General features: G+C 42.8%; 2 protein-coding genes across 3 annotated transcripts; one reads left to right on the forward strand and one right to left on the reverse strand.

Moving 5' to 3' along the window:
• The first annotated feature begins 1165 nt into the window (after nucleotides 1–1165).
• LOC108920767 (leptin receptor overlapping transcript-like 1) lies at nucleotides 1166–7198 on the forward strand. The gene is made up of 4 exons (XM_018729792.1): nucleotides 1166–1270; nucleotides 2659–2734; nucleotides 3867–4053; nucleotides 4766–7198. Exons 1-4 carry the CDS (start codon nucleotides 1186–1188, stop codon nucleotides 4880–4882), a joined length of 465 nt encoding a protein of 154 aa, XP_018585308.1. The 5' UTR covers nucleotides 1166–1185; the 3' UTR covers nucleotides 4883–7198.
• A 524-nt stretch (nucleotides 7199–7722) lies between these two features.
• On the reverse strand, nucleotides 7723–11053 carry xpa (xeroderma pigmentosum, complementation group A). 2 transcript variants are annotated; one of them, XM_018729917.1, is made up of 7 exons: nucleotides 10969–11053; nucleotides 10478–10674; nucleotides 9213–9317; nucleotides 8989–9094; nucleotides 8623–8788; nucleotides 8410–8527; nucleotides 7723–8119 (listed from the first exon to the last, which is right to left on the reverse strand). In XM_018729917.1, exons 2-7 carry the CDS (start codon nucleotides 10647–10649, stop codon nucleotides 7971–7973), a joined length of 816 nt encoding a protein of 271 aa, XP_018585433.1. In that variant the 5' UTR covers nucleotides 10650–10674; nucleotides 10969–11053; the 3' UTR covers nucleotides 7723–7970. The 2 variants fall into 2 exon arrangements, with proteins under 2 accessions (XP_018585433.1, XP_018585434.1); XM_018729918.1 differs by having other exon boundaries at nucleotides 10768–11015.
• Between the last annotated feature and the right edge of the window lie 1868 nt (nucleotides 11054–12921).

The following is a 12921-nucleotide window of genomic DNA, read 5'->3' on the forward strand; positions in this document are numbered from 1 at the left end:
TGTGTGTATACGCAGTCCTTTAACTTGAAATGATGACGTCGTGCAAAAGTAATTTTGAAAAAAGAGGCGAGATTAGAGAATTATGGTATGTGCTCTAAGTGAAGGAAAAGGTCCTTTAAAATTGTGAATACTCAGTGAGTGACCATAACGGCTTCGCATGCATGTCTTTTGTACTCCCGGTGGTGTCCCTTCGGAGAAAAGCGTCTGTCGCTTGACTGTGAATGTAGGAGGCTCACTACTCCTCACCCTGGTCAGCCACGTGGTAACGCTATAGCAACGTTTCCCCAGTGGATCTCCGGCTCAAAGTCACCCACCCAGCTTGGCCTGTTGGCCGCTCTACTCATTCACTACAAATTTATGTACCATAAAATCCACTATACTTTGATTTCCTCCCACTTGTAAATTTGTGAAAATACATCCAGGTTGAGTCAGTATGTGTTCATTTTTACGTTTCATGCTCTAACTTGAAAATTCCTGATCGTGCAAAATATGGTAGCAACTGGATTTTGAATTATGTCTAATTTCTGAAACCAAACAGGTTGTTTTTTCATAACCTAACTAAATACCTGTTTTTTTTTTTTTTAGAGGTTTTTACACCAGAATGTGTTTGTATAACAGTCCATGACATGAGGTTTCAGAAAGTGCTGAAACATAAAAAGTGACTTTCTGGCTTTTTACTCGTATGTCTTCACTCTTTTTCTTTTTACTGATGTTCTCAAAACACACATTTTGATTAATACTTTTCCGCTGCAAGACAAGGAAAATGTCTTTATGAAAGACAACTCACTTTCAAAGGACTTGTATGCCATGTGTGAAAATGATGAAGGTGATTCACAGAATTTACTCAACACGTCAATTTTCAAGTAAATACAAATTCACTTATAATAATAAAAATAAAGGTGACTTTTTAGAAATTAAAATCACAGTACATTACTACTGTCCAAGACTACTAATAAAAAAGTATTAAAACTGTTACATACTCTAAATGCTTCGATACTTCAAAACCTGAATTGCAATCTGTATTTATATTCCCCTGCCTTTTTGTATTTTGTATCATTGTCCTCTTTTTATTTTTGTTATACTGTTTGCGTCGTTGTCATTAATGAAGTGTAAATAATGAAGCCAGGCGTCCTACGTAATTCGTAAGGCAGTTGCGTCACACGCATGTGCGTGTGTTTTGTGCACATGCGCAGTGTCTCTCCGAAGTGGCGCTGTGCAGCCGTTTGCAGCGGATTTAGCAAATGCTCTATTGAAATGGCAGGAATTAAAGGTAGGTTCGGCCGCGCTTTTGAAAAGGTTCTGACGAAGAGTCAGTTTAACACTTAATGCTTGACCCGCTCTGGTGCTGTTACGCTGTATCTGTATGGAGTCCTGAAGCAGCGCAGACTAGCACGACTCGTCGACTGGCTGCTAGCACTAGCAGTGCCGCTGGCGATTTTACCTCAGACTGAAATGTAACTCTAATCTACACTGCACAGCTCGCGCAACGCGCTGCAGCGCCTCCTCTGAAGTGGGGATAAAGTGTTTAGTGCGTTTAAACCGTTTAGTGCTTCGAATGCGTGGTTCCCGGACAACTAGTCTGTTTTCTCGACGTAATTATTATAATCTCAGCAGCGGGTCGTTGGGCGCAGCCGAGTTTCTTCCGTCAGCAGCGAGCGGGGAGTTGAAGTGCCCAGTCAGTGCAGTGAGTCCGTAGACTATTACGTGCTAAGTACTCAGATTTGTACTCATCTGTAGTGTGAGTAAGTTCTCAGCTATAGTATCAGTACTCATCGACTAGTACTCCTGTCGTGTCTATGATGTCACACAGTAGACTACTGAGTAGTAGAAATTTTATAATTTTTACGTTTAGCTGACGCTTTTAGCGACTTACTACTTAATCTCTTTACAATTATTTACCCATTTTTAAGGTAGGGTAGGGTAGGGTAATTCTACTATGGTCCTAGGATTGCTTCTTATTCTTCAGCATGTTGTCACTTCCCATTCACTGGTTTTTTACCATCATTCCGTCGTAGGTTATTGGTGGACTTTTAAGACAAAGTCTTACAGCTCTGCCATTTGCCTTGTTCTCTCTGAGCCATTACCATTGCATTTGCACTCCAATACAATACACACTTGATAAATCCATTTGCAACCTCTTGGAATACAGCTTTTATTATTTAAATCCATCTCTGTGGGATTAGAGTTGTTTCACTTGGTAAAATCTTTTTCCACTCTGTTAGAAAAGAGCTTTTACTCAAATTAATTTGCACTCTATTAAAATCCAGCTTTGACTAAGTGCGTCCATCACGTTGTCCAGCCCGGCCTCTGGAACACGGGGGCATTCGTCCAGCTCCCATTCACATCTCCAGGCTGCTGTGTCCTTGTCCTTTTAAAGCCATCTGTATTCTGCATCAGTCCAATACAGCAGTATTTCATATCCGTATTACAGTCCATCTAGAGTCTGTGTGTGCCTCATTTACTCTGTATGTTTAGTGTAAACACTCATCCACGAAACTGAAGGTTTAACACAGAGTCCCGCTTTAGAACAGCTGTGATGTCCTTGCAAAGTGTGGCCAATCCTTGGAAGGTGAGACTCCAGCCACAGCACAGTGTTGTGGTTCGTTTTGAGTGGCACTGCACTGAATTCATCAAATTGTGCTGTTTTGTTTCTTCCAGCGCTCATCAGCCTGTCCTTTGGCGGAGCCATCGGGCTCATGTTTCTCATGCTGGGCTGCGCTCTTCCGGTTTATGAGTAAGTGTTTGCCCTCTTTCCAGACTGAAGACAAAAATTGCTGCAGTGCGTATTGCTGCTCTTGCTACGAAGGACTGAAACAATGTTTTTGAAATCCAATGCAGATTAGGTCCTAGAGTAAGCAAGTACTCAAGAGTGGATGGGTGGATACACATATAATATATATATATATATATATATATATAATATACATACATACATACATACATATACAGACTGGCTGCTCAGCTAATGAGCACAAGTGCAGCAGCAATGTGTTTGCAAATAACTTTTACATTTGTTCATTTATCTGACCCTTTCCTCAAAACTACTTACAATGTTAAGGTACTTAGAACTATTTACCTATTTATACAGCTGGGTAATTTTACTGGCACAATTTAGGGTAAGTACCTTGCTCAAGGGTACTATGCATTTCAGGGGAACTGAGGTCTTTATTAGTGTCTCTGTGTGTGCAGGAGTGAATGAACATGTGTTAATTTGCTTTATTGTGGAGGAGGGTCTATTATCTAAGTGGCGCAGGAAATGAATTCAACTGAATACATAATAATTGTAACAATTTTTTTTTAATGTGTAACTGCTGTTTATAAAAAGAAAAACCAGTGTATTTTCTTAGCCAGCTTTTTTTTTTCCTTGTGTGTTTAAAGTTAGTTTCTATAAATGGATATCTTAGTGAGTGTCGTTTGTATGTTTTTTCCCATGTTTGCACTGTTGATGCTTCAGTTTTGTCCCTCAGTCCAAAAGCCTGCTTCAGTTGAATTGGTAATGCTTACTGTCACTTAGTGTGTGCTTGAAGTGTGTGTGTGTGATTACCTTGCAGTTGGCTGGTCACACACACACACACACACACGTGCGGTAATTCACGTCACCCTGCCCAGCTAAGTTGGCATGCAGTTAAGGGGATGCGGATTGCGGGGGGGCCCACACTGGAGTCTCGCTGTGTTTTTGTGTGTTGGACTTAACATTCTTTTGCTACTCTCGTAACCAGTGACCTGAAAATGCCTTTTTTAAGTAATTTCCTGGTCTCTGTTAGAACCACTGGTTGTTGTCTTCAGTGATGACTGTGATGCTCTTTTTCCTGCTCTGCATGACGAGACAAAGCCTGCTGAGTCGCTCTACTCTCTCTCCTCCACAGTAAATACTGGCCCCTCTTTGTGCTCTTCTTCTACATTCTCTCTCCCATCCCATACTGCATCTCACGGAGGGTCGTTGACGACACAGACGCTGCCAGTAATGCCTGCAAGGAGCTTGCAGTCTTCCTCACCACAGGCATCGTGGTCTCCGCTTTCGGCCTCCCAATTGTTTTCGCCAGAGCTCAGGTGGTGAGTGTGCATTCCCGTTGCTCTGCAACGAGCAGCAATGATGGTCTTCCCAAATACAGGCTCCCTTCTGTCTGTCAACATGCAGGTTGTGTGGAGCAAGTCGTTCTAACTCTGTCTGGAACTTGTAGCCGACAGACCCAGCTGTCGTTGCATTCAGGGCTGTGAATCAACACCACAGAGGGTGTGAGTTCTGTGCAGTTCGACTCTGGTTTTATGAGGTCCAAGCCCATTTTCAAGCGACAGCTGTGTGCAGTGCCGCCAGCTGCAGTAGAGCTCTGCTCTGGGACAGGCGTTTTTCATGGCAGCTTAATGAAGGTGCTTGCCAACCGGCTGGCCGCTGTGGGGACAAGTGATCTCGTGGTCTGATGGTGAGCTTACGTCCACCTTAGATGCACGGTCTAACTGCTGGACACCAGAAGGGTTGTGGGGTTTGATCCTTAAAAAGCCTGTGAAATATGAGGCAAAATCTGTAAATGAACAGTCAGAAGAATATGTGGCACTACATGTCCTCTTGGTATTTTCTGCTATCAGTAGGTCTTTCTGTGTTTTACGATGTCTGCGTTTAGTCTTTTTGTTCAGTGGTCAGTATGAAAATGTCTGTGTTTTGTATTTAAGCAGGTGTTAAAATCCATGTTCTTTTTAAAAAAAAAAAAAAAAAAAACCTTGGCTGCTGCATGTGTAAGATTGATGGGTTTGTTGTCTTCCCATGCAGATCGCCTGGGGAGCCTGCGCACTCGTGCTGACGGGCAACGTCGTCATCTTTGCCACCATTCTGGGCTTCTTTGTTGTCTTTGGCTCCAACGACGATTTCAGTTGGCAGCAGTGGTAAAGGCTTGTGCGCAGACTGACTTTTTAAGTGTAGTTATTTAAACGAGCAGCCATCCATTTGGGTATGCTAACAATCTGTGCAATAGCCAGTGTTCTGGTTCCATCTCGATGTTATGGTCTGTACAGTTTAGGTTCTTTCTCCTCATTTTTCTGTCTTTTTCGTCTAAGCATCCCTTGAATATAGAAGAGTAAGGGAACAAGGTTCTGCATTGTAGCCCCGGTTCTGCATTGTAGCCCCAGTTCTACATATCTGCTTGACCTCGTCATAATCTAAGCTATATTTATATTGGACAATATGATAAATTGCTTCAGTCAGATTGTTCCCTCAAGTCCTTTGGGCTAAATGGGTGCTGCCTATAGCAAAGGTCTGAAGAAAATGTTCAGTTTTGTTTTACCTTGTGTTACCCCAGACTTTGATTATTTTCATACTCGCAGCAATTCCAACCACTTTTGACTCATACGTTGTTTCAGCATCGCTGATGCGGCATCTTAAAAATGTCTTGATGGCCGTTCTTGACCTTGCATTTATTGACTGACTGTGGCCACTGAAAAACTGGGATTTATGAACCAACAAGAGAAGCGTTTTTCTTGCAGTCGGGGGTGGGGAGGCTGTGTGCCTCATGCTGGTGTTACACTGATTCGGTCTGGGTCAAAGTGTCTCAAATCTTTCCTCATGGGATTGTTCATCCACATACCATAGAACCGACACGACAAAGTGACTGCACTCTGTCACTGTAAACATTTCCACCTCTAGAGCATCACTAATAGACAATTTCTCATAAAACTTGTGGGCAGAACCAGATTGACAATTGTAAACAGGAACACTTTGAATGTAAACTAGTGATGGCTGATAGTAGCTATGAACAGCATATATGTTCTGTTAATTGCATGCGGTGCTGGGTGGCTTGATCAGGACTTTTCCCAGTTGCTCTAAATGTAGAAATAAGAATGTTGGGTCCCAACTCCGTTATATACACTGATTAACTTCCAGTTGACTGGTTGTCAAGTTCCCTTTTACTGTGTTCTGTGAGGATTGTTCTCAAACCACCATAGAATGATTATATTTTTGGTCAAAGCTGTTTGCTAACCACATTTTTAGACCACTCGTCCTACTTGAGACACATTGTAGGAATCAGTTTTCAGCCGGCGCAAAACTCAGTGTGTGACAGCATGAGGAGTGCAGCTTCTATGCAGCATGGTTTTGGCATTAAGGACTCCCCTGTGTGCCGAAGAGTGACGCTGTTTGCCGTTTTGGAAATGTTAGAAAGCGTCTGTTGGACTACCTCGGACTTCCTCTTTCTTTGTTTGTACCCAGTTATCTCGGTGGAATCTGCAGCACACAGGTTCATTTCCTTGAACCGTAATTCCGTAATGAATCTGAAATTTCTTCTTATGCATGCTTTTATAGCCCATTGCATGTCATTGGAACCTGTTAGTTCAGGGCCCCCAACATGAGCTACCGTTTATACCACACTGTGAGGTGACAGTGGTAAAACATACCTTCTCTACGTGGGTGTTAAAAGGGTCTTGAGTGAACTGACAAAAATTGTGCACCTCTTATTTTAAAATGACAGCCACTTTCTTTCTACTTCTTTAAAATCCTTATTTATCTTTTATGTACTTTTTTGCAGGGCTCTTGAGAATATCATATGTGAAAAGGTGTTAATTCTCCCATTCAGTCAGTTGAGCTTCATATTCATACAGTACTTTGGCTAATACCTTAGGGATATGTGTGAAGCTGAATTCTTTGTAAAAACCCTTAAAACAGGGTTAAAATATGTTGTATGTAAGCATCAAAAACACTTTATTTAAGGGACAAATGAAAGTTACGTTCGTATTGTTGTTTATGTAATGCAAGACCACCGAAGCGGTGGACTCGAGTCAGCCTTGCGGAACGAACACTGAAGTTCTTCACTCCACTGTGAAAACACATTTATGCCACAGTTTTGTTTTGTCAACGGGTCTGCTTATATGTAGAACAAATCGAGGTATCTGAGTTTTTTTTTTTTTTTTTTTTTTTTTCTTCATGCATTTCTGAATTCCTTACCAATAACCAACCAGAAATAATGACTGAATTTATTGAAGGGTGAAAGTTTATATGTTTGTCTGTTACAGTGAGTTGATTGATGTGTTTAAAACTCCCTTGAAGTCCCTTTGCCTTTTCCTGTAATATGTTAATTTAACTGAAAGCATTTTGTGGGTTCTGTTTGTTATTTATAAGGAAGTTATATATGTAAAATGTGCTGAACAACGTTATTGTGTTGCATCTGGACTCTGATGTCGGGGGTTCCATTGAAAATAAATCACATTTTTTGGATACCTTTTTTCAATTGGATCACATGTGCTTAGTGTTCATCAGTTACCGAGTCAATACTGATATTTATTCCTGTTAGCTGGTAAGCATCTGCTAGGCACGTGCAGGAGCTACAGAAGTAAATATTATGGTAGGTCACACAGGCTGCTCTCTTGCTTATGGTTTGAACACACCATGTCACCAAGAGATGAACATTGGCAGGATGCTGTATCTATGAAAATTTTATTTTATAATTGGCTGCAGAAAGGTACTTTACCGTATCTGGAGCCAGGAAATGTAGTCAAGTGCAAAATGCTGACATCAAATGGTTTAAAATTTCTTTTCATAATTTATCACCAGCATTATCAGATTTGATCCGTGTCTATTTCAGTTGAATACCTTTCCTGTGCAACAGACTGTTAAAGTGTGACATTTTCTGATTTTTGGTGACATTTAATTTTGGATGAAGCTATAATTGAGAAATATTCTGTATAGAGCTTTATATTGTTCTCTGAAATGTGCATCTCTTTGGAGAAAAGAGTCTGCCGAATGAATGTCAATTTATTTTTAATCAGGAATTTCATACACAAAAATCACATTTTTGCTGTTAAAAGTTTGTGTACAGATGCTGCATGATAAACATGAAGTTGACATCAGAAACATCCATAGCACCTATTTGATGTTATGTGACAGCCCTAGTAACACTATGATGCCCTCCAGAGAACATGTTGTCCATGATGGATGGTCCCCAGATCGTGGTCCCTGAATGATGGGAACTGAGATGAGGACACAGGCCTTACATCTTCTCATAAACGAGCTGGTGGCCACAGGTGAGGCAGACCTTCTGGTAGGTGTCCTCATCCAGCATCTCTTCAGGTCCATACTCGTGCTGGTGGACGCTCGTGTCCTTCTTCCACATGCTGCTCCGCACAGCTCGCCGCAGCTCTGCCAGTAACAAGACACACGCACACATTCGGGTGTGACAGCTGTGTGTACAGTGCAGGGGGAGGCTGGTCAAAGAGCTCATGTGTTAATAGCAAACTGAAGTGAGGATATCAAGATGACTGAAATCCCAGCCTCTTTGTTTGCTTTATGGCTGCAGTTTCCAATGTGTAATTGCAAGTATTTGAGTTTTTGAACAAACCAAGACTATGGGCTCACAGGGCTTCTACGAGTACCATGGTATGAACACAATGGTACAGCACGAGCACCAAGCTCTGACGGATATCCCCTACCTTTCACTTTCTTGTTGAAGCGTTTTTGCTTCTGGATCTCTCTGCCTTCCTCTCGGGACACCTTTGCTGCCTGCAAGGCCGCCTCAGTGCCCCAGACCTCTATGGAGCGCTTGACCACCTAGGCACAAAAGACGCAGTGATGCCTCCTGCTGGAGATTGGTGGGACAGACACTAGTGCCTCTGAAGAGTGACTCTTGGAGCTCAAATGCCTACCTGTAGCTTCAGGTAGAGTTTCATGTCGCCCCAACGTGGGTTGTGTGGGTTCTTCCTGAGCACAAACTTCAGCACGGGTTCCCTGAGGTCCAGGTCACAGTCCTTCAGCAGGTACATCTGCTTGGCCTCTGTGCGGGAGATTAACTTGTGTTTTGTCTCGCTGTCCCTGAAGGCACATTGAGACAAGGGAGCAGTCACTGCACTCGTCACCCTCAACAGAAGTTTCACATTCACCTTTTCAGTCACCGTTTGCTACACTATACGCGTCCACATTACATATTCATTATTCCCATTCTGTCTACTCCGTTCATGGCATTACTTTGCATTGGATGCATGTTTCTTGTGCGGGAAAAATCGCCCACGTACCTGCAACTGTCACATACAGACAGGTCAAAGTTATTGCTGAGGTACGAGTCCATGAAAGGCTTATTGCACTCTTCACATAGCAGATAATCTGGTTCGATCACGGGGGCTGAAAAAGGGACAGTTTCATGTGAACATGCTGAACCCTCCAGAGAGTTGGGGGGGGGGGGGGGGGTCTGATGACACATGCAGCTCTTCAGTGTCTTTCAGTGCAGTTTCAAAAGTACCTGGCTGGTGCACCACCTTCACGAGTGCTTGCTCTTCTTCCTCCTCCTCAATGAAGAACCCAGCCCCAGAGTCAATTATTTTGGAAACCTTGGCGCACACACCACCTAAAATGTCATTACAAACAAATACCACTGGTCAATATTCTGTATTAGAAGAACTGCTGCTTGGGGATTTTTTTTAAAGCTCCTTTATTACATACTGCAAACATGTCATAGTTAATAATCACCATCAATGTAAGTTAAAGTGGGTTTTTGTCATTCCTCTATACAGCTTGTATACAGTGGAACGAAATGTCATTTCTCCGGGACCATGGTGCAACACAACAGTACGCAAGACTACACGAAGTGCAAATACACAACGGTGTGAGATGAGTGCCGATGTCCAGCGACGTACTGTGGTTGGTGTGTCTGCGTGCAGATCTCTCCGTCCATGGGTGTGTTGAATATATGAAGACTGTGAGGGCCATGCTTTGAGGGAATGGGACATTATGGGCAGTATGTCTTACTGCTCATTCTGAGAGGAAGTTATAAGTGTAAAAATTGAAGTTACACTTGAACATTTACATTTATTTGCTTAGCAGATGCTTTTCTCCAAAGCAGCTTACAGTGGATACTATGTAGTGTTACTAGCCCACATATTTTTCAGCTCTTTTTATCCAAAGTGATAAAAATGCAACAAGTGCATTACACCAGCAGTGAGTGTGTTTTGTATCGTGCCAAAATCATGGGTTCTTGGTTATGTAGATGTTGTAGTGTCCCTGGGATATTTGTGTGGCACAGCAAGTAGCACTTCTGTCTCACAGCGCCAGGCTGGTGCGAGAGGATGTGGGTTCAATCCCTGCTCAGTGTGCGTGGAGTTTTGCATGTTCTCCCCATGTCTGCGTGGGTTTCCTTAAGGTGCTCTGGTTTCCTCCCACAGTCCAAAGACATGCTGTTCAGGTTTCCCCATAGTGTGTGTGTGTGTGTGTGTGTTCCACTGATGTATGGATGAGTGACCCAGTGTATCTAGCAGTGTAAATCACCATGGTGAATAAGATGTGGGGGCTCATAACACTACATACATAGAGTTCACTGGAAGTCGCTTGGAGAAAAGCGTCTGCTAAATAAATAAATGTAAATATGGCGGTCTGGGGTGGCCTGGGAACGCATAGGAATTTAATAAGCTTTCGATATCCTCGAAAGGGGTCCCTGTGTGTAAAATGGAATACACATGATACAGAGTATATAACTAAGTGCGGTGTCTGTCGAGGGGACGTTTCACTCGCCTTCGCTCCCGCACTGCGGTCGCCTGGCCAGCCGGGCCTGTCGCAGCATGAGAGCCCGCTGCCGCTTGCGCTCAATCTTGGCCCTGGTGGCCGCAGACAAGGGCGCCGGGGTCCCCGCGTCTCCGCTGAGCCTGGGGGCAGCGACGTCCTGTGTGCCGGACCGCAGCTCCATCGTGTTCCCCTGAGTCAGCGCCGGCCTGGCGGTGGAAGAAGAGCAGTCAGCGGTCTGCGATTCTGTCACTTGTCGGTCCGTCGGTACAAGCCGGGGGGGGGGGGCGGCGATCCGTTACTTAGTGTCAGAGTTAGTTACGGCGGTGCGGCAGTAGCTCTTCTGCTGTCCCGTGCGATGCCGCGGTCGGACCACACACGAACGAAGGCAGAACGCAGCGAGGGGCTACGAAGCCCCAGTAAGCGACGAAAAGTTTTGTTTTTGCCGCACAGGTTAATTAAAAGATGACACCAACATCATTCTTTAAAGCATGAAAACTTACAGGCAGGGCGTCTTCCTTTGTTTTGACGTAGGCGCTGGTCGCACAATAATGACGCAATTACACGTCACAAAGCCGACGCGCGGGCGGATGCTGGTCTGCTAATTGTGCGCCGCACGGGGCGGCTGCAGCTGCGGAGAGAAACTTCACGGTCTTCGTGTTAGGACGTTACTCTGGGCTCCGACAAGTATGTTTAACAAATATAACCGTGTTGTGCACGCTTTAACACTTCCATTTCTTTTTTCCAAAACTACTGTGTCACACTAGCCTAGGTCAAAACCATGAGTGACACGTTTTGCGCTTTCACACCTCAGCTGACACGTCAACGTTTTATAATATTAGGTGCCGTTTTCAGAAATACAGAAATATAATATTAATGAACAGAACAGTTCGACAATGAAACCATAATAGACTAGTGCAGAACAGGTGGATACACAAGCTAGCTGTAGGGTGTCGGACTGCAACTGACAGAGCGGGTACACGATTCCCACAATGCAGTGTTTCAGATTGATTATAATTTGTAGATGTACTGTAAACACCACTATGCCAAATTTTACATTTAGAAACTTCACTTACTAATTAAAACAAAGCAGCTTTATTTCTGTAATTTATTAATTAAAAACTTACTCATTAAAAACATAATTATGTGCTTACATGTCTTGTTTTAAAAATATGATGCTTTTAGCACTGAGACATATACTGAATGAATGTTTTTGAGTAGTCTGTCTATCACAGACACATTGACTGAAGCTGTTTGTCCCGTGTGAGGGTCGTGGCGAGCTGCAGCCTAACCCGGCAACACAGGGCGCAAGGTTGGAGGGGGAGAGGACACACCCAGGACAGGATGCCAGTCCATTGCAAGGCACCTTAAATGGGACTCAAACCCGAGACCTACCAGAGAGCAAGCACAGGCCAAACCTGCTGTGCCACCACACTCCATAGGCTGTCTATGATTTACACAAAAAATGTTTCTCAGATGAAATGCGTTTCTTTATTTTTATTTTTTCAAGGCTAATGATTCCATCCAGGAAAGAACAAGAGTCACACATGTGGCTGGATGACCTGCAGTGAATGGACATAGGCAGTTTAAACGCAGAGGACACACTGCAGTCTCTTAGCAAACCTGCTGTTGAGCAGATCATGCATGCCTGTCAGCATCAGCAGAAACGTTCAACAACAACAGATGGAAAAAGACAAGAGTATAAAGTGTAAAATAAGACAGAAAATGGACACATGCTTCAAAGGAAGCACCAAGGACATAAACATTAACACCAAGGAAACGTATTAACTGCTTTTTTCTAAACACACCAGAGAACATTTATTGATGGCGCATATAAACATGGATATGTTCAGGGCACAACGGGGAATACCGTGGTTTTGTTTTTATGGCACAATTTTGGGAATAACTAAAGAAGAACTTAAAGTAAATGCACATAGTCTGCATATTCATATCTTATGCAAAATTCATACAGCCAGTAAGAATCAGCAAATGAATGAGTCGTATCAATCCATCCGCCCATTATCAACTTGTCCACTGCAGGATTACAGTGGTCTGGAGCCAAGCCATAGGGTGTGAGTCAGGGAACATGCCAGTTCATCACAGTAAAGGTCATATAAAAATATATAACAAAAATTATTAATCAAATTAATTAAAACAAACTCTTTCATGGTTTAACAAACCCGTGGCTTTCCAAGTACTTGACACAAACCTAGGAAATATTTTGCAGTGTAATGCATTTGAATGGCCAGTATTCTAACAGATATTTTGTGAAAGAACAATTGATTATTGACTTTATTGCTATATTTGCAGAATTAGATTAATAGCAGTTCTTAATAGAAAATTGTTAAATATATACCAGTGTACATTACATGTATCATAAAATGTAATTTTGTATTTGCATCTCTTGGGAATAACCTTATATACATAAAGTATTAATTTGTCTGAAAATATACATA

This window comes from Scleropages formosus, chromosome 21, assembly GCF_900964775.1.
Source record: "Scleropages formosus chromosome 21, fSclFor1.1, whole genome shotgun sequence".
Lineage (NCBI taxonomy): Eukaryota > Metazoa > Chordata > Actinopteri > Osteoglossiformes > Osteoglossidae > Scleropages > Scleropages formosus.

Bases quoted from the DNA above. Each gene is read 5' to 3' on its own strand.
- LOC108920767 (XM_018729792.1), top strand. From the start codon at position 1,186: ATGCGCAGTGTCTCTCCGAAGTGGCGCTGTGCAGCCGTTTGCAGCGGA. The intron at 1,271-2,658 runs GTAGGTTCGGCC...TGTTTCTTCCAG, and splicing joins TGAAATGGCAGGAATTAAAG to CGCTCATCAGCCTGTCCTTT. The intron at 4,054-4,765 runs GTGAGTGTGCAT...CTTCCCATGCAG, and splicing joins TTTTCGCCAGAGCTCAGGTG to ATCGCCTGGGGAGCCTGCGC.
- xpa (XM_018729917.1), bottom strand. From the start codon at position 10,649: ATGGAGCTGCGGTCCGGCACACAGGACGTCGCTGCCCCCAGGCTCAGC. The intron at 9,095-9,212 runs GTACTTTTGAAA...TCCCTTTTTCAG, and splicing joins GAAGGTGGTGCACCAGCCAG to CCCCCGTGATCGAACCAGAT. The intron at 8,120-8,409 runs GTAGGGGATATC...TGTTACTGGCAG, and splicing joins CTTCAACAAGAAAGTGAAAG to AGCTGCGGCGAGCTGTGCGG.